This window comes from Podarcis cretensis (genome assembly GCF_951804945.1).
Source record: "Podarcis cretensis genome assembly, chromosome: 14".
Taxonomy (NCBI): Eukaryota; Metazoa; Chordata; class Lepidosauria; order Squamata; family Lacertidae; genus Podarcis; species Podarcis cretensis.
Window position 1 is genome coordinate 17,553,082 of NC_137183.1, and position 27,469 is coordinate 17,580,550.

The 27,469-nt window shown below is 48.9% G+C and overlaps 1 protein-coding gene across 3 annotated transcripts; it reads left to right on the forward strand.

The window, feature by feature from the left end:
* Window positions 1-22,350: 22,350 nt before the first annotated feature.
* On the forward strand, window positions 22,351-25,793 carry MEX3B (mex-3 RNA binding family member B). Of its 3 annotated transcripts, none has more exons than XM_079954127.1 (2): window positions 22,351-22,859; window positions 24,050-25,793. In XM_079954127.1, exons 1-2 carry the CDS (start codon window positions 22,604-22,606, stop codon window positions 25,651-25,653), a joined length of 1,860 nt encoding a protein of 619 aa, XP_079810253.1. In that variant the 5' UTR covers window positions 22,351-22,603; the 3' UTR covers window positions 25,654-25,793. The 3 variants fall into 3 exon arrangements, with proteins under 3 accessions (XP_079810253.1, XP_079810252.1, XP_079810251.1); XM_079954126.1 differs by lacking the exon at window positions 22,351-22,859 and adding an exon at window positions 22,873-23,282; XM_079954125.1 differs by lacking the exon at window positions 22,351-22,859 and adding an exon at window positions 23,295-23,920.
* Window positions 25,794-27,469: the final 1,676 nt, after the last annotated feature.

A 27,469-nucleotide genomic window follows, 5' to 3' on the forward strand; every position in this document is an offset into this window, starting at 1 on the left:
CCTGGTGAGGTCAAGCTGTGCAAACAATGAGTTGAAGAAGCCATTCATGAATCCAAAGGGTCAGACGTAGGGAGCTAAGGGATTGTTGTTCTTTAGTCGTTTAGTCGTGTCCGACTCTTTGTGACCCCATGGACCAGAGCACGCCAGGCCCTCCTGTCTTCCACTGCCTCCCGCAGTTGGGTCAAACTCATGCTGGTAGCTTCGAGAACAATGTCCAACCATCTCGTCCTCTGTCGTCCCCTTCTCCTTGTGCCCTCCATCTTTCCCAGCATCAGGGTCTTTTCCAGGGAGTTTTCTCTTCTCACGAGGTGGCCAAAGTATTGGAGCCTCAGCTTCAGGATCTGTCCTTCCAGTGAGCACTCAGGGCTGATTTCCTTCAGAATGGATAGGTTTGATATTCTTGCAGTCCATGGGACTCTCAGGAGTCTCCTCCAGCAAGGGAGCTAAGGGATGCAAGAGGTCAAATACTGACCGCACCAACCATAAGTCTAGAGAGGCAGGAACATAAGGGCTTGCTGGATCAAGCCAATGGTCCATCTAGTTCAGCATCCTGTTCTCACTGTGTCCAGCCAGATAGAACTGTAGAGTTGGAAGGGACCCCAAGGGTCATCTGGTTCAATAATTCAATAATAATAAGAATAATACCCCACCCATCTGACTGGGTTTTCCCAGCTGCTCCATCTATTCTCCACACAAGCCAGAAAAAGGGGGAAGGAAGTCAAGTTTTAAAATGATGGCAAAATCAGTGAAATGTATATATCTGAAATAAATAAAGTGTTCGTTCCTTTGGGTTGTTGGATGAATGAGAATAATGTCCTTTCTGTTTATGCATCCATTAAATGCTTGCCTTTAAAATAAACAAACAAATGAAATCTCCTCAGGGCGTTCCACAGGGCGGGCGCCTCTACCGAGAAGGCCCTCTGCCTGGTTCCCTGCAACCTCACTTCTTACCATGAGGAAACTGCCAGAAGGCCCTCAGAGCTGGACCTCAGTGGGTGAGGGTAGAGCAGAACGATGGGGGTGGAGACGCTCCTTCAGGCATACTGGGCCGAGGTCGTTTAGGGCTTTAAAGGTCAGCACCAGCACTTTGAATTGTGCTCGGAAACGTACTGGGAGCCAATGTAGGTCTTTCAGGACTGGTGTTATGTGGTCTTGGTGGCCACTCCCAGTCACCACTCTAGCTGCTGCATTCTGGATTAGTTGCAATTTCTGGGTCACCTTCAAAGGTAGCGACACGTAGAGCGCATTGCAGTAGTCCAAGTGGGAGATAACGAGAGCATGCACCACTCTGGCAAGACAGTCTGCGGGCAGGTAGAGTCTTAGCCTGCGTACCAGATAGAGCTGGTAGACAGCTGCCCTGGACACAGAATTGACCTGCGCCTCCATGGACAGCTAAAGCATCCATGACAGATGGCCATCCATCCTCTGCTTAAAAACCTCCAAGGAAGGAGAGTCCGCTTAGATTGTTCCACAGCTGAACAGCTCTTCCTGTCAGAATGTTTCTTCTTTTTGATGGCCTGGGACTCGGGCTCGGACTCGGAACCAGAGGAGTCTCAGTCTGCACCGGATCCTTTGCCTCAGGCATCATCTGAACCAAGTCTGGGGCCTGATCCTGAAGAGTCCCAGTCTGCACAGGTTCCCCTGCAACAAACACCAGCTGGGCCGAGTCAGGGGCCTGAGCCTGCCCTGGCTCCAGATGCGGGGATTACCTCATCGCCTTCAGCTGGGCCATCACTTACAGCTGCTCCACTGCTGGTTGGGTCAGGGGAGGCTGAGGCGGCCCCTGGGTCTAGTAACCCACCGACATCTCCTGAGCTGCAGAGACTAAGGTCTGAGAGAAGGAGAGACCTGAGTGCTCGCAGGAGGAGTGCTAGCCTTTGGACGAAACAGGGAGATGAGTCGCTGGGGGATCAGGACCAGCCGCTACCCCAACAAAGATAAAAGGCTGTCGGACCCTGCCCCAGGTTGCGGGAGCAACATTGCTGTATGCCAGATCCTCCCTGAGATCCTGTACCTGTCCTTGCCTGGTATCCTGCCTTGTGTCCTGCCTTGGCCCTGTTGGACTGACTCCTACCAAAACCTTTGGATTCTGGGCCGGTCCTGGACCGCGTTTCATGGGTTACCTCTGGGCCCAGCACATTCCTGGTGTTTAGTCAGAATCTCCTTTCTTGTAACTTGAAGTCACGGGTTCCAGTCCAGCGCAAGATGCCTGTGGGACACCTGCCAGTGGAACCTGAGCACAAGAACTCTCTCCCCTGCTGCGGTTTCCAGAAAAAGTGGTATTCAGAAGTATTACTGCCACCTGCCCTAGAGACAGCACAGACCTGTTGTTGTTGTTGCTTAGTCGTTTAGTCGTGTCCGACTCTTCATGACCCCATGGACCAGAGCACGCCAGGCACTCCTGTCCTCCACTGCCCCCCGCAGCTTGGTCAGACTCATGCTGGTAACCTCGAAAACACTATCCAACCATCTCGTCCTCTGTCGTCCCCTTCTCCTTGTGCCCTCCAGCTTTCCCAGCATCAGGGTCTTTTCCAGGGAGTCTTCTCTTCTCATGAGGTGGCCAAAGTACTGGAGCCTCAGCTTCACAATCTGTCCTTCCAGTGAGCACTCAGGGCTGATTTCCTTCAGAATGGAGAGGTTTGATCTTCTTGCAGTCCATGGGACTCTCAAGAGTCTCCTCCAGCACCATAATTCAAAAGCATCAATTCTTCGGCGATCAGCCTTCTTGATGGTCCAGCTCTCACTTCCATACATCACTACTGGGGAAACCAGAGCTTGAAGTATACGAACCTTTGTTGGCAAGGTGATGTCTCTGCTTTTTAAGATGCTGTCTAGGTTTGCCATCACCTTTCTGCCAAGGAGCAGGCGTCTTTTAATTTTGTGGCTGCTGTCACCATCTGCAGTGATCATGGAGCCCAAGAAAGTAAAATCTCTCACTGCCTCCATTTCTTCCCCTTCTATTTGCCCGGAGGTGATGGGACCAGTAGCCATGATCTTCGTTTTTTTGATGTTGAGCTTCAGACCATATTTTGCGCTCTCCTCTTTCACCCTCAATAAAAGGTTCTTTAATTCCTCCTCACTTTCTGCCATCAAGGCAGACCTACCCAGTTAGAAAGACTTGTTGAAACAAAGGATGTCTTTATCATAGGAAGATAGCAAGCTGCTTCACACTGGGTCTGACAATTGGTCCATCTCGCTCAGAATTGTCTACTCTGACTGATAGTTGCTCTCCAGGGTTTCAGACAGAGGACATCCCTGGCTATACCTGGAGATGCTGAGGACTGAACCTGAGACCTTCTGCACTCAAGGCAGATGCTCCACCACTAGGGATGAGAGAATATATTGATTTGGGTTTCTCTTGGGTTCTCGCTTTTTCCAATCTTAAATTCAGTTCTCCACATCAATTTGCAATTTATTTTTATTCTTTAAGGCCCCCATGAAAAAGCATCAGCATCTTCATGTAAATTCCTCCTGTTGTGCACACGCTTTGCATGCATTGACCAAGCAGTTGCACCTAACATAATGCATTATTGCCCATCAATTTCAGTGGGTCTGCTCTGGGTAAGAGGTCCGGAGGGTGGCAACACGAGAACGGGGCCTTCTCTGCAGTGACTCCCCATCGGTGGAATGCTCTCCCCAGGAAAATTTGCCGGGTGCCTTCATTATACACCTTTAGGCACCAGGCAAAAACGTTCCTCTTTAACCAGGCCTTTAGTTCATTTGACTGACATCCTATGCCCTTTTAAAATGTGGCTGCTTTTTTTTGGGGGGGGAGTTATTGGGTTGTCCTTTTTATTTTCACTATGTATTTTGTGGTTTTATATCTTTTCTGGTTTTATTCTGTGAGGCCCCCGGGTATAGGGCGGTATATAAATTCAATAATTTTTTTTAAAAAATAACACGGCAACATGTACCAGTTTCTTGAAACACGCTTTCGAGGTCTCTGCTGCTGGGAACGATTTCAGATTCTGTTTATTCTGCCGAGGCAAACACAACCAAATGCCAAAGCTCTTTTGTCATTGACTTTCCACTTCTTACAGTTTAGAATTATCATCTCCAGAGCCTATGCCCACAGAGTTTATACAAGAGAGGGTGGTGATTCATGCTATCTAACTGGAAATTGCCCAGTCATGGGTTGTTTGTATGTAGAAGGATCTACTTAACTTAACCATCATCCTCTCTCTCTCTCTCTCTCTCTCTCTCTCTCTCTCCCTCCCTCCCTCCCTCCCTCCCTCTCTCCCACCCCCCTCCCATGTGCACCTTTTGTCCCTTGTGTGTTTACACACAGTTTCAGAACTGCTCCACATGCTGGAAACAGGAGCAGGTAGGACAGGGCTTTCCAAAAGGTGTGTCACGACTCTTCCCCGTGGTTGGAAAGGGGTTCATTTAACCTCCGGTTTTCTAGTAAAACTGAATGACTATATAAAGGTAAAGGTAAAAGGACCCCTGACCTTTAGGTCCAGTTGTGACCGATTCTGGGGTTGCGGCGCTCATCTCGCTTTACTGGCTGAGGGAGCCGGCATACAGCTTCCGGGTCATGTGGCCAGCTTGACTAAGCCACTTCTGGCGAACCAGAGCAGCGCACGGAAATGCCGTTTACCTTCCCTCCAGAGCAGTACCTATTTATCTACTTGCACTTTGATGTGCTTTTGAACTGCTAGGTTGGCAGGAGCAGGGACCGAGCAACGGGAGCTCACCCCGTCGTGGGGATTCGAACTGCCGACCTTCTGACTGGCAAGTCCTAGGCTCTGTGGTTTAACCCACAGCGCCACCTGTGTCCCTGAATGACTGACTGTATAGTGCACATCTAAAAAAGTGAGTCACCAACACTCTGGGCACATTCTTCACATCACACATTTAAAGTGCTATGATGACACTTTAAACAGTGATGTCTTCCAACACCCAAAGAATTCTGGGAGCTGTAGTTTGTTAAGGGTGCTGAGAGTTGTCAGCAGACCCCTAGTCCCCTCTGAGTTCTATGATTCTCAGAGCTTCCTTTGAAGAGGGATCGATTGGTCAACCACTCTGAGAACTGTAGTTCTGGGGAGGGAATAGGGGACCTCCTAACAACTTTCAGCACCCTTAACAAACTACAGCTCCCAGAATTCTTTGCGGGATGGAAGACATCACTGTCATCATAGCACTTTAAATGTGTGATGTGAAAGTAAACCCCCTGGCTTCTTGGGAATATAGGAAGCAGAGTCAGACCATTGGTCCATCTAGTTCAGTATTGTCAGCTCTGGCTGGCAGCAGCTCTCCAGGGTTTCAGGCAGGGTTCTCTCCCAATCCTACCTGGAGGAGCTGGGGATTGAACCTGGGACCTTCTAGATGCAAGGCAGGTGCTCTGCCAGTGAGCTATAGCCCTTCACTTGTGACACCAGAGGCTCCTCTCAGGGATATTCCCTGGACATCCGCCTCTCCTTTCAAGACAAGCCTTTAGCTCTTTTATTTGTGGAAATATGAAGTTAAATATGCAGGTGCTATTGAGAAAGACATCACCTCCCAGTAGTTCTGGCCTGTTAGTGCAAAAGGTCCTAGCTATGCGCTAGGCCATTAAAAAAAATATGCATGCAATTACATTTTGTTTCATTAATTTTTGATAGAATTAAAAATATAAAAAGGCTGCTTCTAGGCTAGCACATTTATTACGGCCCAAGCTTTGATGCAATACAGTCCACTCAATCAGATGCATTAAGCATTAGCTTCACTTGAGAGGAATCTATATAGCCATGGTTGCAGAGAGTGTGGGGAGTTACAAGCAGTGAGGAAAAAGGGGGATGAAATGCTCAAAGCACAGATGCTGGTGGTTGCTGCCATGATTTCACACCTGTTTAAACTTAACTGAAGCCAATGGGTTCCCTCCAGACACGGGTGGTGCTGTGGTCTAAACCACTGAGCCTCTTGAGCTTGCCGATCAGAAGGTCGGCGGTTCGAATCCCCGTGATGGGGTGAGCTCCCGTTGCTCTGTCCCAGCTCCTGCCAGACTAGCAGTTCAAAAGCATGCCAGTGCAAGTAGATAAATAGGTACCGCTGTGGTGGGAAGTTAAATGGCATTTCTATGCGCCCTGGTTTCTGTCACGGTGTTCCGTTGCACCAGAAGTGGTTTAGTCACGCTGGCCACATGACCTGGAAAGCTGCCTGTGGACAAACACCGACTCCCTCGGCCTGAAAGCGAGATGAGCACTGCAACCCCATAGTCACCTTTGACTGGACTTAACTGTTCAGGGGTCCTTTACCTTTTACCTTACCTCCAAATTTATATACTGCTTGCTTGAAACACCCCCCCCCCAAAAAAAAAAAACTTCAAAGCAGTTTACAAAAAGATAAGAAAATCAAGAAAAATTCAGAACCATATTTTAAAACATGGGGGAGGGATCTGAGTAATCATTCCCAAACTGTATGTCAGATTACACCTGCATGTCACATGAGAGAGCTGCATTGCTGTCAACTTTTCCCTTTTCTTGCGAGGAATCCTATTCGGAATAAGGGAATTTCCCTTAAAAAAAGGAAAATGTTGACAGCTATGGAGAGCTGTCCATGGATGAAGATAATGGTGATGATTGTTGATGTGGGTCATAACAATCAATCCCCCTCTTAGCTTGGTGTATCCATTTGCAGAGGAGGCTTCTCTGTGTGATCAAGGGCTCTGGTCTAACCTTCCCATTATTCCCTGGGTGCTGCTGGTGGTGGAGGGACAGCAACCCAGTTAGCAGTGACACTGCTGTTGTGCAAAGCCTTATTGCGAGGTTTGCTGACCTTTGCCCCAGGGCAGTGAAACGTCTGGCTGAGTAGATGAGGCCGGGCCAGATGACATGATATAAGGCGGCTTCCTGTGTTTCGATGCACAGGAACATTGGGAAACCTTTAATCCTGTCTTATTCTCCCCCCTCCGCTACCTCCCAACAAGGTGAAGGAATTCCACACAGAAGTCAATACGTCAATTAGATTCTAGTGGGAGGCGATGGTCTAAACAGAGACAGTTTCAGTGGGAAGACTCAAGAAACAAGGGAGATAGAGGGAAAGGTTGCATAAACATTTACTTAAGCCTTATGTAGTCCAGGGTTAAAGGCCAGCTAGTTTTTGCTCAGCAAGAAAACGAGGAAAGGTTTTTTGCTGTTGCTGCTGCTGTTGTTTCCTGCATTTACCAGGGCACAGGGTGAAGAATTATCTCGGAAGCTGTGTGCCGGGGATTCTAGCAGGAGGCTGTGATGCTACGTTCCCTGCCAGTGGGTTAAGATTTATGGTAGCAACAAGTTCAGGAGAGAGCAACGCTTTTTGAACGCTAATGGAGATGTCACTTCTCAGCATGCCTTTGTCAGCTGCAAAGTCTGAATCATAAAAACCTGGATCTTAGATTGCAGCAGCAACGCCAAGGTGCCGGGGCTTACTCATTTTAGCTTCATCATCATCAGAATAAATTGCCGTTCTCAACCGGCATGCTATCCAGATTTGATTCCCCTCAAAGCAACGCAGACATTCCTAACATTTGCAAAGGGAGCTGAGGTGAGTGACTAAAGTGGCCAACTGCCACCCTTTTAAAGAGTACAGTCATTTACAGTGGTACCTCGGGTTAAGTACTTAATTCGTTCCAGAGGTCCGTTCTTAACCTGAAACTGTTCTTAACCTCAAGCACCACTTTAGCTAATAGGGCCTCCTGCTGCTACTGCGCCGCCAGAGCACGATTTCTGTTCGCATCCTGAAGCAAAGTTCTTAACCTGAAGCACTATTTCTGGGTTAGCGGAGTCTGTAACCTGAAGTGTATGCAACCTGAAGCGTATGTAACCCGAGGTAACACTGTATTTAAAAGGTCGTCAGAGAACAACACCCTGTTCAAAGGAGTTCTGTGCTTAAATGGTTGTCCTAGTCCTGTTTAAAGACACTCCATAGATGAGAGAACAGAAGCTCTGAAAGTGGCCAACTGATCTGATCAGCAGCACAGGAGACCGAGCAGGCACCCAGGTCTCTTGGTCACAGACTGCTTCCAGACAACATGTTTACTGAGCACTGTTTGCTGTTTATTTAACTATTGCCTTATACTGAGTCAGTTCATTAGTCCAACCAGCTTGGTATTGTTGACCCTGATTGGCAGCTGCTCTCCAGGGTTTCGGAAAGGGGTTTTCCCTAGCCCTACCTGCAGACTTCAGGGATTAAACCTGGATCCTTTTGCATTCAAAGTGCATGCTCTGAGACCGAGCTACAGCCTTTCCCCCAAGATATTCTGCTAGCATCAGGCATGTTACTTAAGCTGAACTGGAACTTACCTGTCATGCCCTTTTTTGGCTTATGATTCCACCCTCCCACTCCCAAGATGATGTCCTGATATATAAACATACTGTTCCAAGCCACCCCAATCTCTGAGCAGTGTGAGATTCCAGGGGTCCAGGCACTTACACAGGGGCTGTGTTTCCTTTGGAAATGGGGCACAGTGGAGACTGTGGTGTCTTTATGATATATGGTTTCTTTACATATATATATGCAACCTGAGTCTAGATCAGTGTATCCCAAACTTGGGTCTCCAGCTGTTTTTGAACTACAACTCCCATCATCCCTAGCTAGCAGGAACAGTGGTCAGGGATGATGGGAACTGTAGTACAGAAACAGTTGGGAGACCCAAGCTTGGGAAACGTTGGTCTTGATGAATGAGAATCTCAGCACTGCACCCCATACAGAGGGTCTCTTGTTAGTTCCATAGGCACAGCCAGCTTGGGGCCAAAGACAGAGAAATCTGCCATGCTTTCTCTCTTTGTTACAGCCTGTCTCAGTCCGCCCACATGGTGTTCTGCCCTGCCCTTCCTCTTCATTCTCGCTGCTAACCCAGTGATACTATTTTCCTCCAGGCAACATCATCCAAACCTGAAATCCTAAACCCTTCTTGTCTCTGCCCACTAACACAGAGCTGGAGGAGGGACCCCACCTCTCCTTGTCTTGTACCTCACTGCCCTCTTAATGGCTTCCTTGACAGGTCAATGACTGGCCATCATCAGCCTTCAGTTCTTCAATGACCCACACTCAGCTAGCTCTGCTAAGCTGGCCTGGCTCCTTATCATAAGCTGAATCCAAGGGTTTCTGTGTTCTGCATGGTTTAGTCAAACCTTGATTAATTCCCACTTATATTAAACCCAAGAATTATGAGCGACTTGCACACACAAATTCTGGCACCCAAAACTTATAACCATACTTTCCCCTTTATAAATTAGCCACTTGGTTAATTTTGGCCATATGTTTTCCCATAACATATCTGGTGTTTCCTGGTATTCAGTAACTTTTAAGCTCTCTTGTTCTGGCTTCAGGATCACATAAAGACGATGTCTTCCAAAATACAGTAGGCTGAAAGCAAGCTACACCCAAGGATTTTGGAAACAGCAGATGCCCTATGTGCTCAATCATTCCCAAGATGAACAAGCAGCTAGCAGTAATTAAAATTTACAGCATGTTATGGTTTAAGAGAAAGTTATATGAAAATGATATATTGTTGGTATCTGACACTGAGTAAACTGGCAAAAAATGTATAAATCTAAATCAAACAAGTGTTGGAAATGTAAAGAGAAATAAAGTTCTTTTTATCATATGTTGTGGTTTTGTAGTAAGGTTAAAGCTTACTGGGAAATGATATACAATGAATTGAAAAGGATGTTCAAAATAACTTATATTTTTAAAAAACCCAGAAGCTTTTTTGGGGGGAATTATAGGGACAGAACTACCTAAATTGTATATAAATTTATTTATGTTTGCTACTACAGCAGCAAGAAAGCTACTTGCCTAAAAGTGGAAAGAAGCACAAGTCCCAGTAAAGGAAGAATGGATACAAAAACTTATGGAATATGCAGAAATGGCAAAACTTACTGGAAGAATAAGAAATCAAGATAACAAACTTTTTATAAAATAATGGAAATGGTTTATTTAATATTTACAGATAAATTGTAAACAGATAAGAACATTGGCAGGATTATTGTAATAATCTGCAGTTTCATAACAGTATATATTTAAAGTAGATAATTAAATGAGCAAATTAAATGAATTCAGATATGCAGAAGTTAATAAAAATAAAAAAAATTAAGGAACCACAGAAAGCGAGGGAAGGAAGTCAAATTTTGAAATGTTAAATTGATTGTAAAATTAATGAAATGTATAAACTTGAAAAGTATAAATAAAAACTTTTTGAAAAAACAAAATTCTAGGTGTACATACACAACCAGTTAATTAATTTTATTATACATTTCTATCTCACCTTTCCTTCAAGGAGTTCAAGGTGGCATATGTCCTCCGCAATACTATTTCACCTTTACAACAATCTGGTGTGGTAGGCTAAGCTAATAGACACTGATGGACCGAAATCTACCCAGTGAGCTCCATGGCTGAATGGGGATTTGAACCCTTGTTTCCCAGGTCCTAGTCTGACCCAAAATCTACTACACCACACTGGTTCTTCTAGATTATCATGAATGAGCCTTAGGTCTTATGCAAGCCCCTTCCCCGCTCCTTCTCTCACATACAAGATAGACAAAAAGAGTGTGATAATGGTGTGCTCCTTGGCAGAGCACCAGGAATGGTTTGTTTTCACTAACTTTGGTTAGAACAAACCACAGTTTCCGGAGTCCCTACAGTTTGATCCTTGACAGAGGGACCCAATAGATGCTGCTTTGTTTTCACTAACTTTGGTTAGAACAAACCACAGTTCCCAGAGTTTGTGTGTAATGAAGAACTGTAGTTTTTGGTAATGTGAAAATTGAAGCTTTCTTTCCCCCGCTCTCATGGCTTGCTGTGCCTTCTCCAAGATGATATAAACCTAGGGGTAGGGAACTGTCAGTCTGCAGGCCACAACTGGCCCACAAAGCCTCTCTGAATGGCCCACAAGCTGCCTGCTCTGTTTCCTGGTGGCCTCAGCAGCAGCAGTAGCAACAACACTTACATGTAATAAATTAGCACCGCAGTGTAGAGTCTTGGGAGAGGGGGGCAGTCAGCAGGGGGGCTTCTGGAAAAACAGAAACAAGCAAACCACACAGACGTTTGTCCAGCAGAGGCACAGCTTCAGGTTCTCTGGCCCTGATCTGCACTTGAAAAGCACTTCTTGGTTCTTTAGTAACAGTCATCAGTGGTCCAAACTGCTTCTATCCTTGCAGAAGTGCTCAGCTGTTGTTATGTACTGAGCTGAATCCTAGAACAATAGGATCCAGAATGCAGCAGTCTGATTGGTCCGCAGGAGCCACCCAATCCAGCTCCAGGTGGAAGTGAATCAGCGACCTGATTGGCCTGCAGGAGCAGCTAATCAGACTCCTGGATGAAGTGAATCCGCAACCTGATTGGCCTACAGGAGCAGCCTGGAATGAGCCAATCACACGGGGGCCCATTGTGTGAATAATGTATATACTAGACGTTTTGGGAAAAGTTTCATTCATTGCTATTACGAGCAGAATAAAGAACATGAGATTCACACTCAACTCCGGGTATATTTCAGCTGTTCTTGCCAAGTTTTGCTCACCCTTCCACGGGAGCTGGAGTGAAGGCACCACAGTTCAGCTGTGGCATGGCAAGTAGGTTTTAATGGATATGAAAATTTGGCTGTCCCCATTTTCCCCATCACCCAAGATCTAGGGAAGTGTTGTTATGCCAACATTTTAGCAAAGAAGCACACCTGTCCACATTTACTAGCTGAGAAAGGGGCAGAAGAGGGTGGCATTTCTCTCTGTGATTTTGAATTAAGGGTGTGTATGTTATGATGCACACCCTCCAACAGCTCTCCAATGAAAATAGGGACATCCTATTCTATAATAGCAGGGCTTCTCCTCAGCAGCAACGCAACAGAACTTAGTTCTGGCACCTCTCTGGTGGGCACCACTGCCATTATAAGAGGAGCGGGAGAAAAGGGAGCGGGTCTAAACCACTGTGGTCTAAACCACTGAGCCTCTTGGGCTTGCTGATTAGAAGGTTGGCGGTTTGAATCCCCACAACGGAGTGAGCTCCTGTTGCTCTGTCCCAGCTCCTGCCAACCTAGCAGTTCAAAAGCACGCCAGTGTGAGTAGATAAATAGGTACCACTGCAGCGGGAAGGTAAGCGGTGTTTTTGTGCGCTCTGGTTTCTGTCACGGTGTCCCTTGCACCAGAAGCGGTTTAGTCATATTGGCTACATGACCTGGAAAGCTGTGGACAAATGCCATCTCCCCCGGCCTGAAAAGCAAGATGAGCAGCACAGCCCATAGTTGCCTTTGACTGGACTTAACCGTGACGAGTCCCAGAGTGCACGGGAAATGCCATTTACCTTCCCACCACAGCGGTACCTATTTATCTACTTGGACTGGTGTGCTTTCTAACTGCTAGGTTGGCAGAAGCTGGGATAGAGCAATGGGAGCTCACCCCATTGTGCAGATTCGAACCACCGACCTTCCGATCAGCAAGTCCAAGAGGCTCAGTGGTTTAGACCACAGCGCCACCCATGTACCTTCAGTATTAATACTGGTGTAGGAATACAGTGTGCCATAGTTAATGCCATAAAGGAAGGGAGTGGGGATTTGTGCACAGGAGGGCGTGAAAGCATGCAAACCTGTGGTATTCTCCTGGTTCTGTGTAAGCGATTGGGACTGCTTATGCCTGCATCAGGCTGAATGCTCTTATGTTCAGCAGATTTTACTGCTCACTACTTCAGATTTTCCCCTGACCTTACAATGCACGATGCTGTGGAATCAAAGGTTTCTCACGTGATCTAACCATAATTGAGGCCTCCAGTTCCAGAAACATGTTCAGCATTATGATTTATTTCTGGGTTTGCAGTTGAAACTCAGATGATGTGAAATCTGCTCATGTTTATATTGTGTCTTGAGCAGCCCAGAGCAACCCTCTGTCAAGGGACAGGACAATAGCATGGCAAGGTCATCACACTTGGTACAGTGCTGCGATTCGTCACTTTGTAGTAGTACCTCAACTAAGCATCTCTGTTCCACACATTTAATCTGGGTGGGTGGGGGACAGAAATGCACTCTGAACATGCTCAGGAGCCTTTCCCATCTGTTCTTATTTCATTTGTTCTAGGATTGAGCCCTGGCAGTCAAAACATGCCAGGGCTCAGTCCTGATGAGTCATTGCACAAATTGTGAACATTGGTGGGGGGCAGCATTTAATTACACCTCAAATGACTGCAGGCACAACTAGAAATGGGCAATTTCAGTTTCTTATTTGCCCAGTCTGAAATTCAGTTTCCACATTGGTTTGCAATTAAAACAAAAAATCCACAGGGAAATTTTGGTCCTAATCCCAACTCTCCCAAAATTTTGTTCACGTTTTAGTATCATTTTTATAGAATTCACCTCACTGCACTTATAGAAAGCAAAGGACAAAATTGAGCACATTTATGGCCCGTTAGCTTAAATGGAAGAGCTTCAATGCCATGGAAGTCAACAGGATTAAAATTATTTAGCATAGGCTGAATTATGGCCTCAGCGTGAAGAGTGGAGGAGGAGATAATTAAATGTGGTGGGCTTAAAAAAAATTTTTTTTTTAGCTTACCAAACTCTTTAAAGTCACCTGACTGGTTATTAATGCATACTAAGCACGCAATTAGCTTTTCAGAAGTCAATTTCAGGAAATTGTGTGAAGCAAACTGGAAAATTAACTGGGTAATTTACAAAAAACAACACACTTGGTTTTCTCTCCACACAAACACCCCACATTCATCTACTGGGGCAAAAGAGGAGGAACCTACATGTAAAGACAATGATAAATGAGCATTTTGAAGACAAAGGCTACCTCTTAGGGGGAGAAACTTTGATCTCAGAGTCCCTCAGTCATTTAAAAAAAATGTTTTTGCATGTTCATCAACATATCTATCGCAGGAAGCAGCCAAGAGGCAAAGGTTTTGTTAAGGTGATTCCAAATTGAGCTCCTACTGAGGATCATTGTTTGTTAGCCACAAGTAAGGTTGGACTGGAAGCTTTTGCAGAACAGCTTGAAAATCTGAATGGAACCCCCCCCCCCCCCGCCCAAGAATATGTATTAAGAAAGGCTTTGTAAAACCAATCCCGTCTACTCTCTTAAACTTCTGTCCAAAACTGCTGAAAATTATCTGGCAAGATAAAAATTCATTCAGTCTGGCAAGAAGGGACGGTTTGCGAAGGCTGTGGTTCAGTGGTAGAGCACTCATGCTTTTCATGTTTAAAAGGGCCAAGAATTTATCCCCAACAGCATAGCCTCAGCAAGCAGGTGAAAAGCTGGCAACCCTCTCCATCTAAGGGTGGAATTGAATATTCTAGAACATTTCTCCGATGAAAATAGGGACATCCTATTCAATAATAACGCAGGGGACGCAGGTGGCGCTGTGGGTTAAAGCCTCAGCGCCTAGGACTTGCCAATCGAAAGGTCGGCGGTTCGAATCCCTGCGGCGGGGTGCGCTCCCGCTGCTCGGTCCCAGCGCTTGCCAACCTAGCAGTTTGAAAGCACTTCCGGGTGCAAGTAGATAAATAGGGACCGCTTACCAGCGGGAAGGTAAACGGCGTTTCCGTGTGCGGCTCTGGCTCGCCAGAGCAGCGATGTCACGCTGGCCACGTGACCCGGAAGTGTCTCCGGACAGCGCTGGCCCCCGGCCTCTTGAGTGAGATGGGTGCACAACCCCAGAGTCTGTCAAGACTGGCCCGTACGGGCAGGGGTACTTTTACCTTTACCTATTCAATAATAATAATAATAATAATAATAATAATAATAATAATGGGGAGCACTGTGGTCTAAACCACAGAGCCTCTTGGGCTTGCCGATCGTAAGGTCGGCTGTTTGAATCCCCGTGACGGGATGAGCTCCTGTTGCTCGGTCCCTGCTCCTGCCAACCTCGCAGTTCGAAAGCACACAAATGCAAGTAGAAAGATAGGTACTGGGGTGGCGGGAAGGTAAGCAGCATTTTTCTGCACTCTGGTTTCTGTCACGGTATCCCATTGCACCAGAAGCGGTTTAGTCATACTGGCCACATGACGCAGAAAGCTGTCTGTGGACAAATGCTGGCTCCTTACATCATCATCATCATCATCATACCCTGCCCATATGGCTGGGTTCGCCCAGCCACTCTGAGAATCTTCCAATACATATAAAAACATAATATATCATCAAACATTAAAAACGTCCCTATACAGGGCTGTCTTCAGATGTCTTCTAAAGGTTGTATAGTTACTTATCTCCTCGACTCTGGTGTCGCATAACTCCATCCCCTCTGATCAAAATACGGACATCCTATCATACCCACCTAAATTTCTCTGATGAGATTAGGGATGTTCTAAGGAAAAGTGGGATATTCCAGGATCAAATCAGAAACCGGGATGGCTTCTGTAAATCCGGGACTGTCCCTGGAAAATAGGGACACTTGGAGGGTCTGTTACTTTTTCCCAGTGAGCACCATGATCACACACACACAAAAGGAACAATCACACATACATACAGACATTTCCCTTCCAGTACAGTGGTACCTCAGGTTAAGAACTTAATTCGTTCCAGAGGTCCGTTCTTAACCTGAAGTGTGCTTTTGCTAATGAGGCCTCCTGCTGCAGCTGCCCCGCTGGTGCGCAATTTCCTTTTTTATCCTGGGACAAAGTTCTTAACCTGGAGCAACCACTTCCTAGTTAGCGGAGTTTGTAACCTGAAGTGTCTGTAACCTGAGGTACCACTGTACACAATCTGCTGATAAGCAAAACTAACCATTTTGAGGATGTGTGTGTGTGTTTTAGAAAACCTGCTGATAAGCAAAGCAATTTTTTAATTTTTTTTTAAAGTACTGTAATGATTATTTCAGAATTTGCCAGAACAACCAACCAGAGGGGGGCAGGCAAGGGTAAACCTGGCTACCTTGGCTAATGAGATGTCTTCTTTGGAAAGCAGCAGGCTGGAACCTTGTAAAACATGGCAACATCCTGAGGAAAGAACAACAGGTTACAACTATCATAAACAATTACTTAAAACAAAAAAATTCCTTCCAGTAGCACCTTAAAGACCAACTAAGTCAGTTCTTGGTATGAGCTTTCGTGTGCATGCACACTTCTTCAGTGGTATCTGAAGAAGTGTGCATGCACACGAAAGCTCATACCAAGAACTGACTTAGTTGGTCTTTAAGGTGCTACTGGAAGGAATTTTTTTTTGTTTTGACTATGGCAGACCAACACGGCTACCTATCTGTAACTGAAACAATTACTTGCAAGTGCATAATGCTTACATGTACAGGCAGTGGACCGACACTTGCCTGCTGTGAAACTTAAATGCTAGAAATCTCTTTGACTAAGTAATGCATTTTCTTTACAGTAAAGAAAAGTCAAGTGGGGACTATAAGAGCCAGCACCACCACCACTGCAATTGTCACTTTGCAAGCAAACAGAAACATAACTCAAATTACAATAAAATGAATTAACGTAGTACTGAAAATGGGGACGCAGGTGGCGCTGTGGGTTAAAGCCTCAGCGCCTAGGGCTTGCCGATTGAAAGGTCGGCGGTTCGAATCCCTGCGGCGGGGTGCGCTCCCGCTGCTCGGTCCCAGCGCCTGCCAACCTAGCAGTTCGAAAGCACCTCCGGGTGCAAGTAGATAAATAGGGACTGCTTACCAGCGGGAAGGTAAACGGCGTTTCCGTGTGCGGCTCTGGCTCTGGCTCTGGCTCTGGCCAGAGCAGCGATGTCACGCTGGCCACGTGACCCGGAAGTGTCTCCGGACAGCACTGGCCCCTGGCCTCTTAAGTGAGATGGGCGCACAACCCCAGAGTCTGTCAAGACTGGCCCGTACGGGCAGGGGTACCTTTACCTTTACCTTTAGTACTGAAAATATACATACATACACACATGCATGATCACTAAGTTTATTGTAAACAAACTATATGGGTGTATATTATGCCAGAAGTTGTGTTATGTACTGAGTTGAATAGGATCCAAAAGGCAGCAGTCTGATTGGTCCTAGAACAATAGGATTCAGAATGCAGCAGTCTGATTGGTCCTAGAACAATAGGATTCAGAATGCAACAGTCTGATTGGTCCACAGGAGCCACCCAGGTGGAAGTGAATCCGCAACCTAATTGGCCTACAGGTGAATCCTGGAACTAGCCAATCACGTGGGGCCCATTGTGCAAGTAATGTAGATAAAGCAGACATTCTGGGGGAACTTCCATTCCTCCTCACCACTGCGAGCTGAATAAAGAGCATGAAATCCACTCTCGACTCCGAGTATATTTCAATATGTTTAGCCGCACCCTCTACTGGCATACAGACCACGTACGATTGGCCAAGGGCAAAAAGGGTTAGCCACACCAGTCTTAAAAGAACCATTTATTCCCAGTTGTTAGACAAAAATGGCACTGCTTCTCACATGTCTGAGGAAGCAGAGTGCGGCCTATGGAATAAAGATGCCAGTTCTTTCAAGGTGCCACAAGAGCTTTAGTTTTCACGATAACAGCTGAAAATGTGTTTTCTTGGATTGCTTTTCTGTGCAACTGGTTCCACACATTTAGGTATTATTTGTTTATATAAATAATTCAACACAGTTCAAAGTGTTGGTGCTGACCTATAAAGCTCTAAATGGCCTCAGTCCAGTATACCTGAAGAAGCATTTCCACCCCCATCGTTCTGCCTGGACACTGAGGTCCAGTGCCGAGGGCCTTCTGGCAGTTCCCACACTGCAAGAAGCCAAGTTACAGGGAACCAGGCAGAGGGCCTTCTCGGTAGTGGCACCCGCCCTGTGGAACGCCCTCCTACCAGATGTCAAAGAGAAAAACAACTGCCAGACTTTTAGAAGACATCTGAAGGCAGCCCTGTTTAGGGAAGCTTTTACTGTTTGATAGCGGGGTATAAATAAATAAATTGCTGTTGTTGTTGTTGTTGTTGTTGTTGTTAATCCTGCCAATGCTCCAGGTAAATTAGGCTGAGAAACCGTGGCTGGCCCAAGGTCACCCCATTGTGCCACCGAGAACAAAGTCTATGTGCTGGGAAGATCCTTTGGGAGGGAGTCCACTCAGGCCACTTGCTATCTTGTAGGTATGCAGTACTGCAGCTGGTGGTCTATCTTGCTTCATATTTTGCCCTGTACTTAAGATTAAAATGCATGACGCGGGCGTGTAGAATCAGCTGACTCCTTGACCTCTTCCATCCTTGGCAGGTAGGTGAGGCAATGACATCAAGAAGTGAGTTTTTCTTTGCTCGTGCAGCTAGAAATCAAATTGTGCAGGCGAAAGTGCTATGTGCCCAGTGACCAGTGTGCTCAGAAAGCCACCTAAGGGCTGCTGTGACTGTCGACACTTGCCACTGTCGGTGCATGCAAATCCCGCTTTCAGCAAGGAGCCAGGTCTTTACCTGCCCTACACTCTACAGCAAAGCTTTCCAAAATTTTAATGTTGGCGACACACTTTTTAGACATTTCATCATTTTGTGACACAGCGGGTGGCGCTGTGGGTTAAACCACAGAGCCTAGGACTTGCCGATCAGAAGGTCGGCGGTTTGAATCCCCGCGACGGGATGAGTTCCCGTTGCTTGGTCCCTGCTCCTGCCAACCTAGCAGTTCGAGAGCCCGTCAAAGTGCAAGAAGATAAATAGGTATCGCTCCAGCGGGAAGGTAAACAGCGTTTCCGTGTGCTGCTCTGGTTCGCCAGAAGCGGCTAAGTCATGCTGGCCACATGACCCGGAAGCTGTACGCCGGCTCCCTCGGCCAATAAAGCGAGGTGAGCACCGCAACCCCAGAGTCCGTCACGACTGGACCTAATGGTCAGGGGTCCGTCCCTTTACCTTTACCTACCGTAATTCAGTTTTACTAGCAAGCCGGAGGTTAAACAAACCCCTTTACAGCCCCAGGAGGAGGGTAGGGAGTGTTCGTGAAACACACCTTACACAGTGCAGCCGACACACTGTGTCGCAACACACATATCAGCCAAGGGTCTGTGGCTCATTTGATACGGCCTCACAGACCAAACTGGTTGTCCTGATTCAGCCTGAAGACTCACTACCACCATGGTATGGCTTCATTTTTGTTCTGTTGATCATAATGCACCAATGGTGATGTTTTGGCTGCGGACACATTTAAAGCAGGTGGCGCTGTGGGTTAAAGCCTCAGCGCCTAGGACTTGCCGATCGAAAGGTCGGCGGTTCGAATCCCTGCGGCGGGGTGCGCTCCCGCTGCTCGGTCCCAGCGCCTGCCAACCTAGCAGTTCGAAAGCACCTCCGGGTGCAAGTAGATAAATAGGGACCGCTTACCAGCGGGAAGGTAAACGGCGTTTCCGTGTGCGGCTCTGGCTCTGGCTCTGGCCAGAGCAGCGATGTCACGCTGGCCACGTGACCCGGAAGTGTCTCCGGACAGCGCTGGCCCCTGGCCTCTTAAGTGAGATGGGCGCACAACCCCAGAGTCTGTCAAGACTGGCCCGTACGGGCAGGGGTACCTTTACCTTTACCTTTTTACATTTAAAGCACACAATTTCCCCCACCAAGGAATGACTGGGAGCGGCCGCCGAGACCACATAACACCGGTCTTGAAAGACCTACATTGGCTCCCTGTACATTTCCGAGCACAATTCAAAGTGCTGGCGCTGACCTTTAAAGCCCTAAATGGCCTCGGTCCAGTATATCTGAAGGAGCGTCTCCACCCCCATTGTTCTACTTGGACACTGAGGTCCAGCGCCGGGGGCCTTCTGGCAGTTCCCTCACTGTGAGAAGCCAAGTTACAGGGAACCAGGCAGAGGGCCTTCTTGGTAGTGGTGCCTGTCCTGTGGAACACCCTCCCACCAGATGTCAAAGAGAACAACAACTACCAAACTTTTAGAAGACATCTGAAGGCAGCCCTGTTTAGGGAAGCTTTTAATGTTTGATGTATTGCTGTATTTTAAAATTTGGTTGGAAGCTGCCCAGAGTGGCTGGGGAAGCCCAGCCAGATGAGCGGGGTATAAATAAATATATTATTATTATTATTATTATTATTATTATTATTAATCCTGGGAACTCTGACAGGCAGGGATCCTCCATAGCTCTTTTCTGGTGTTGGCCACGATTGAATCATGGACCTTCTGCCTGCGTGCAAAAACACCTGTCATTTTGAACTGTCAGGGAAGGCAGCAAAGGACTTCGTGAAATGCATCTGTTAAATAGATAATACAGATACAAAAAGCTGCAGCTCAGCCCTGCCTAGGAGCAAATATTCTTCAGGGATGAGATGCTCAGGCGTGTTCCCAGCTTTAATCCAGAAGCGAGCGCGAGTCGTTCACCATGCGAGGCTTGCAGACACTAAGCTCTGCAACTGCGCGATGCTGGCATTCTTTGTCTGCTCCAGGCTACAAAGTGTCGCTGAGGAACCCGCCCCTTTCCCTGCCCAAAAGGCTCCTCCCTCCTCTTTGCCAGCCCAAAGTGCACGTGGCTCCCATAGGCGGAGCCAGAACCTCCGGCAAAGGAAGCCACGCCCCCTCCTCCGCCAGCGACTTGAATGGAAAGCAGCGCGCATCCCTCCCACTCCGTCCGTACAAACCCTAAAACGATGGGAGAGGAAGGCGACCTGTGCGCAGGCGCGGGGAAACCAAAAAAATAAATAAAATAAATACAAAACACACTTCGGGGCGCAAGCGCAGAAGGGCACTCTTCCAATCAGGAGGAGAGTTAGGGATGCTTCCCGCCTCCCCCCCCCTTTGCAAATTGAGAATCTTTGCTGGTTAACAACAAAGAAGCGCTCGCCAGAAATGACTAGTATGAGGCGCAAAGGGTTTTGCTTGCATTTTTTGCAAAGGACTAAAGGATGGGCGTGCCCGCGGTTACAAGCGGCTGCGTTGGAGGTATTTGTTTTGCTTGGGACGCGCGCTCCTCAGGCCAGCCCGCGGCCGCAGCTCGCCTTTCTTTTGTGCACGTGTGCATGTGCGAGCACGCGTTCCAAGTTGAGCGTTCTTTGCGCCGCGCCGCAGTTTGTGTTTGCAGAAAGAAAGAAAGAAAGAAAGAAAGAAAGAAAGAAAGAAAGAAAGAAAGAAAGAGAAGGCGTCCCTCTGATCTGTCAAATCCCCCTGGAGAGGCCACGCCCCTCTGACCTGGAAACCTCTCCCACCCAACGCCCCCGAATGCGAGCGGGGAGAGCGCACGCTGCTCTGCACATGCTCAGAGGTTATCGCTTGACACACACACACAAACCCCGTTGCAGACATCCAAATTAAAAAGGAGGAAAGGTGTGCGTGCGTGTGTGTGTGTGTGTGTGGAGGGAGGCGGGACCCAGGGCTTCCCCCGGCTGCAATTAAAACCTCGCTTTCTGCTGCAGTTTAGACTGTTTCTCTTTTTTTTTTCCATCGGAAGGTTAGGTCCCCTCTTTTTTTTCTTTTTAAAGGGACACTGTCAGCCCAAGCCACACCCCTCCTGCTTTCCCCTCTGCTGCCGGTGCTTCTCGCAGGAAGCGCCGCGCGTGGCTCCTTGGGCCGGCGCAAAGGTCCCTCCCTCCCTCCACCCATCACCCGGGGCCAGCAATTTATCCTCCGTGCGTAAAAATCACCGCGCCCCGAATGGATAGAGAGAGATCCCTTGGGGAACGAGGAGAAACGAACCCCCTTTTCCGGACTGGAAACGGATTTGCAAGCGCTCCGTTTGCAATGCCGCAAGAGCCATTAAGTGTCATGTTGGGTCCGCGCTGACTTGATGAATGCGCGGAAGATTTTCTATGTAGACATAGACAGATCGACAGCGTTGCTTTTTCTTTCTTTCTTTCTTTCTGGATCTTCTCTCTCTCTCTTCCCACCCCCCTCCTTTATTGTTCTGCATTAGACAACAAAGAAAAGGAGCCTTGCCTTAGAGGGGCGGGGCCAAGCAGCCCAGCCGGCCCGCCCCCCTCCGCCGGGCCCGGCCAATCGGCTCCTCCAGCGGCGCTGTCGGCGGCTCCCCTCGGCTCGCTCGCTTTTCCCGGCCGCTTACGCTGCGGCGCTCTGATTTCTCCTCCCCTCCCCCGCTCCCCTTTCCCCAGCGCTGTCTGGCTGCAGCAGAGGCTCAGACAGAAAAGAGGAGGAGGAGAAAGCGAGAGAGAGAGAGAGGGAAAGGGGGAGAGGAGGAGAGGGAGAGAGAGAGAAATCGCTGAGTGAGTGGAAGCTGGGAGGGGCTCCTTAAAGAAACGCCTGCCATCGCGGCCAGCAAAGGAACTCAAGGGGGGGAGCCAAAAGCACCGGAGCGCTTCTCTCTATTCTCTGCACGCGCCCCCCCCCGCGCGCCCCCCCCGGCGGAGGAGGAGGAAGAAGAAGAAGAAAAAGGGAAAAGCTTGGGGGGAGTCGTGGTGGGGTATTTTTTCCTCATTTTCTTGGAAAGCATCTTATAAACCGGATTGCACTGGGGGGGGGGCTTCTCTTTTTTTAAAGCGGCGCGCAAGGAAATTACAATCTGAGCATTTTTGCCCGTTTTGTTTTGTTCTGAGCCAGCATCCAGGATCTGCTTGCCGGGCTTCTCCAACCGCTTCCTCGTCTGCCGTTTGCTGGCCATCTGCCTTGGCTGTTTCCTTTGTGTCTGCTTTCCACCTCCCCCCTTCTCCTGGTGTGTGTGTGTGTGTGTGTGTTGGTGCTGCTTCCCTTCCCTGCTTCCCTCCCTCCCCACCCCCGCCCCCCACTCCTGATCCGAGAGCGCAGGAGGGAAAGGAAGCGGAGGGCGCGATCCCCCCACATCCACCCGGGACTATGCCCAGCTCCTTGTTTGCCGACATGGAGAGGAATGGGAGCGGAGGAGGCGGCGGTGGAGGAGGAGGAGGCGGGGAGACCCTGGATGACCAAAGAGCCCTTCAGATCGCTTTGGATCAGCTCTCCCTGCTGGGCTTGGACAACGACGAGACGGGCTCCCTTTACGACAACGAGCCGCGCAAGAAGAGCGTGAACATGACCGAATGCGTCCCGGTGCCCAGCTCGGAGCATGTCGCCGAGATCGTGGGCAGGCAAGGTGGGGGCTTGGCTCGATCGTCTTTGTGTGTGTGTGTGTGTGTGCGTGTGAGGGAGAGATGTGTGGTGGGAATCGAGGGGAGGTTTTTTGCTGCTTCTCTCTAGCTGCTGTCTCCTCCCTGGGTTTCTGTGGATGCCTTTTGCCTCCGAGATGCCAACACGGCTCGCCCCCTCGAGTCCAAATTGCAGGCTTGTGATGATGGCTAACCTGGCCGCCTCTTCTCGACACCCTTCTCTCCCTCCCTCCCTCCCCCGCCGCCACTTCTACTCTAGACAAAGAAAGTGAAGCAGAGCAGAGGTGGAGGACGCCTTTCGCATCCAGATGTTTGCGCCTCATCTCGCAGCACAACCCCTCCCCCTTTTATGCCCCCCAAAAACCCCTTTTGATTTGATTCTGTGTGCGCAAAAATGCAAGCGGATGCTGGTCAGTGCGCGCGTCTTTATTTGTCAATAGTTAGGCATCGATGGGTGTTTCCTTACAGGCAACGGCAAGGAGGTGAACAATGGGGGGGGGGGGTTAGGTTCAAAGCATCTGCATTACGAAGCTGGTGTCTTCAAGAGGGCTGCTGCTGCTGGTACCTTTTTGTATTTCTCGGTGTGTCTGTGTATGTCATCCCCGTCGGGCTTTCTTCCACCCTCCCTCCCCCAGGTTCCCTTCCCCAGGTTCCCTTCCCCTCCCCTGGAATGTGCGGAACACGAGTGTGGATTTATTAATTTTATTATATATATAAAAAGGGGGCGTTGCATATTTGGGTTGCCCGCTTGCGATGGATGCAATGTGGCCGCTCACTTCGAGTCTCATAGCGTGGTTGCGTTGGGTGTGGGGAGGCGTTTTGGTATTGTTGTCTCTCTGCCGCCCCACCCCCCTGCAACTTATTATCTCCGAAATCCTGGGCAAATAACGCTTTGGGGCTTTTTTGTTTGTTTGTTTGTTTTGGCCAATGGGAATATTGGTTGGTTCGAGGTGCGGAGATGGGTGTGTTCCTGTGTCAAAAAGCTGGCATGGTTGTGATGACTTGCAAATGGAACTCGACGTGGATGAAATGTTGGACCAAGAGGCAGGTTGGCTTGGTGGCCCCCCTCGTTCAGCTGCTGCACCCCGAAAAGCTGGAGTAGATGTAACCGTGTTTCCTTCCTCTTTTTCCTCCCTCCCCTCCCCTCTCCCTCCCCCCTCCCCCTGCCTTATCTCAGGTTGTAAAATCAAAGCGTTGCGGGCCAAAACCAACACCTACATCAAGACCCCGGTCCGCGGGGAGGAGCCGCTCTTCGTTGTCACGGGCAGGAAGGAAGATGTGGCCATGGCCCGGAGGGAGATCATTTCGGCGGCGGAACACTTCTCCATGATCCGCGCCTCCCGGAACAAAAACACCGTGCTCAACGGCACGGTGCCCAGCCCGCCCAACCTGCCGGGCCAAACCACCATCCAAGTGCGGGTCCCTTACCGGGTGGTGGGCCTGGTGGTGGGGCCCAAGGGGGCCACCATCAAGCGCATCCAGCAGCAAACGCACACCTACATCGTGACGCCCAGCCGCGACAAAGAGCCCGTCTTCGAGGTGACCGGCATGCCGGAGAACGTGGACCGCGCGCGGGAGGAGATCGAGGCGCACATCGCCATGCGCACGGGCGGCATCATCGAGCTCACCGACGACAACGACTTCCACGCCAACGGCACCGACGTGGGCTTCGAGCTGGCCGCCGGCGGCGCCGGGAGCCTCTGGAGCAAGCCCACGCCGCCCCCTCCGCCGCCGCCCCCTCCTCCTCCGCCTCCCCCGCCGCCGCCCTCCTCTTCCAGCATCACCCCGACGCCGGGCCGCAAGCCCTTCTGCAGCTACCGCAACGACAGCTCCAGCTCGCTGGGCAGCGCTTCCACCGACTCGTACTTCGGCAATGGCGTCGGAGGAAGCGGCGGCGGCGGCAGCAGCGCTCGCTTGGCCGACTACAGCCCGCCCAACCCGTCGCTCAGCTTCCCGCACCACAACGGCAACAACAACAACAACGGCTACGGCGTCTATGGCGGCGGCGGCGGCGGCGAGGTGCTCTCGTCGCCCGACTGCTGCGCCTCCGAGCTGCCGCCCTTCGATTCCCCGCCCGGCTTCGACTTGGCGCCGGCGCCTCCGCCCGGCGCGCCTCTGCTCTGGTCGCAGTTCGAGCGCGGGCCCTCGTCGCCCGGAGCCGTCGCGTTTCCCGCCGGCGGCGGCGGCGGCGCGCCTCCGTCCAACGCCAACCTGGCCTTGCTGGTGAGCAGCGGAGGGCAGAGGCGGGGCGCCGGGCCGCCTCCGCCCCCGCCTCCTCCTCCCCCCACGCGCCTCTCCCCGCCTCTGCACGTCGGGGCGGGAGGCGTGGCGCTGGAGCAGCACCCGCTGGCGAGGCGGGTGCGCAGCGACCCGGGCGGCCGCCTCATCGCCGCCGCCGTGGCCGCCGCTGCTGCCGCCGCCGCGGCCGCGGCCGCCGCTTCCTCGCCGTCCGCCCCGTCGTCGTCGTCGTCGCCTTGCTCCTACCCTCTGTACGCCAACGGGCTGGGCTGCCACTTGCCGGGCCTGCCGTCGGATTCGTCGGCGTCGTCGTCCTCGTCGTCCAGCTCCTCTTCCAGCTCGTCGTGCTCGTCGTCGGGGCTGCGGAGGAAAGGCAGCCGCGACTGCTCCGTGTGCTTCGAGAGCGAGGTGATCGCGGCGCTGGTGCCCTGCGGACACAACCTCTTCTGCATGGAGTGTGCCAACCGCATCTGCGAGAAGACGGAGCCCCAGTGCCCCGTGTGCCACAGCGCCGTCACTCAGGCCATCCGGATCTTTTCCTAAGGGTCCCCAACCCGCGCCCCCTCCCTCCCTCCCTCCCTCCCTCTCATGGGTGCCAACTTGAAATAAAAAATGGGTGTAGACGTGTGCCAGGCCAGCTGCACCCTGCACAATGGATCGCAAGGCATGGGGTGCCAACTTGAATGAAATATTGGGGGCCCCAGGCAAGCCCCACCCCACGTCATCGATCACATGATGCGGTGCATGCACCCCATTTGAAGGGCAATGCCCACCAATTTTAGGGGGCCCGTCCCCATCAATTATTTTATGAGGGCAAAGACCCCTCAGAGTTGGCTACTGTGATGCACCCCATAAACTTTTGGGTGGCCCAGCTCCCTCAAATACTTTATTGGGGGGGTCAAATGGACCTCGACCTCTCGGAGTTGGCTCCTATGCTCCCTCTTTCTCTCCCCCCCCCCACACAGACAAGCAACCTCCTCTTCTTCAAAAGGTCTTCTACTTGCCTATATACATGCATATAAATATATATAATATCTGTGTCGAGCTTTTAAAGCTGCAGTATCCGCACATCCCAAAAATAATATAAATAATAACAGAGCGGGGGGACGGGGACGGGATGGGGTGGGGGAACCTGACTTTTTGCAGGATGGTGACCATCTTGGTTTTTGAAAAAATAACTTCTGTTTTTGTTTCCTTGCATTCTTGAGTGTGCCGTAGCTTAGGAATGGGTTTAAGGGGGATGTTTGTGACACCTGGTGCATGCTATAAATATTAAGGAACGACATTCTAGTAATAGACTAGTTTTTACACTTTCTCTTAAGGCCAAGCTTCCAAATCAAATGATCTCTCTCTCTCTCTCTCTCTCTCTCTCTCTCTCTGACTCTCTTTTCTCTCTTCTCTTTTTCTCCCTCCCCCCAAATTAAAATAGGAAATGCATATGGATTATGATGGCGTGTGAACAGTTAGTATAATGTGCTGGTAGTTGGTAGATTGCTTATTGAGAAATAAATCTATGGATGGATAACTTTTCTTGAATGTTCTCGAAAGGGCAAGATTTTTTCCTGTGAATTTTTAATAATAATAATAATGATAATAATAATAATGAACTTATGATACTGCAGCTTTATCAAAGAAAAAAAGAAGAAAAAAAGGAAACTGTAACATATCTCTTATATATTAAAACGTTTAAAGGTTTTAAAGATAAATTGCATTAATACAGATTGAAGTATTTTATTCTTTTTTGACTTGAAAAAATATATTTCATATTGCAAAGATGTTTACAAGTATTTTAATTTAAGTTCAGTGAACTTTTTTGTAGCTGGGTTAAATCTTTTTTATTTTTTGGTATGGCCTTATGGCGAAGAACACTGTATTATTTTACTATCACACAATTGTGAATGGAATTGCAAAACCATAAAATGTGTAATACTTTGAACAGTATTCTGTTGGGATGGAGATTTTTTATAGGTTCAGAAAAAAAGAAATCTTTTAAATCTGCTTCACCCAGCATATTTTCTATTCAGTGATATAAAGCATATTTTATTCTATATTATTACAAAAAAATGGAAGCGTTTAAGCATAAGTCAAAAGGAACTGTTGATGCTTTCTAACATTTGTATAAATAGAATTCAGTGGAAATTACAAAAAAATTCTGTTGCACCACTATAGTTTAGTATTTCTATTTTAATACATTTGTTTACCACTTGTTTATGTATATGTAGGTGATGTTACTTGATCTTAAATGTACTTTACTGAGCAAAGTTTAAAAACAAAGTATATTTTATTTTATGATAAAGGGCCTTTAACCTCATGGTCAGATACTAATATTATATTTGCTGAGACAAGATTTGAAATTGTA

Excerpts from the sequence above, each read along its gene's own strand:
- MEX3B (XM_079954127.1), top strand. The coding sequence starts at position 22,604 with ATGCCCAGCTCCTTGTTTGCCGACATGGAGAGGAATGGGAGCGGAGGA. Across the intron at positions 22,860-24,049 it reads CGAGATCGTGGGCAGGCAAG|GTTGTAAAATCAAAGCGTTG; the intron begins GTGGGGGCTTGG and ends GCCTTATCTCAG.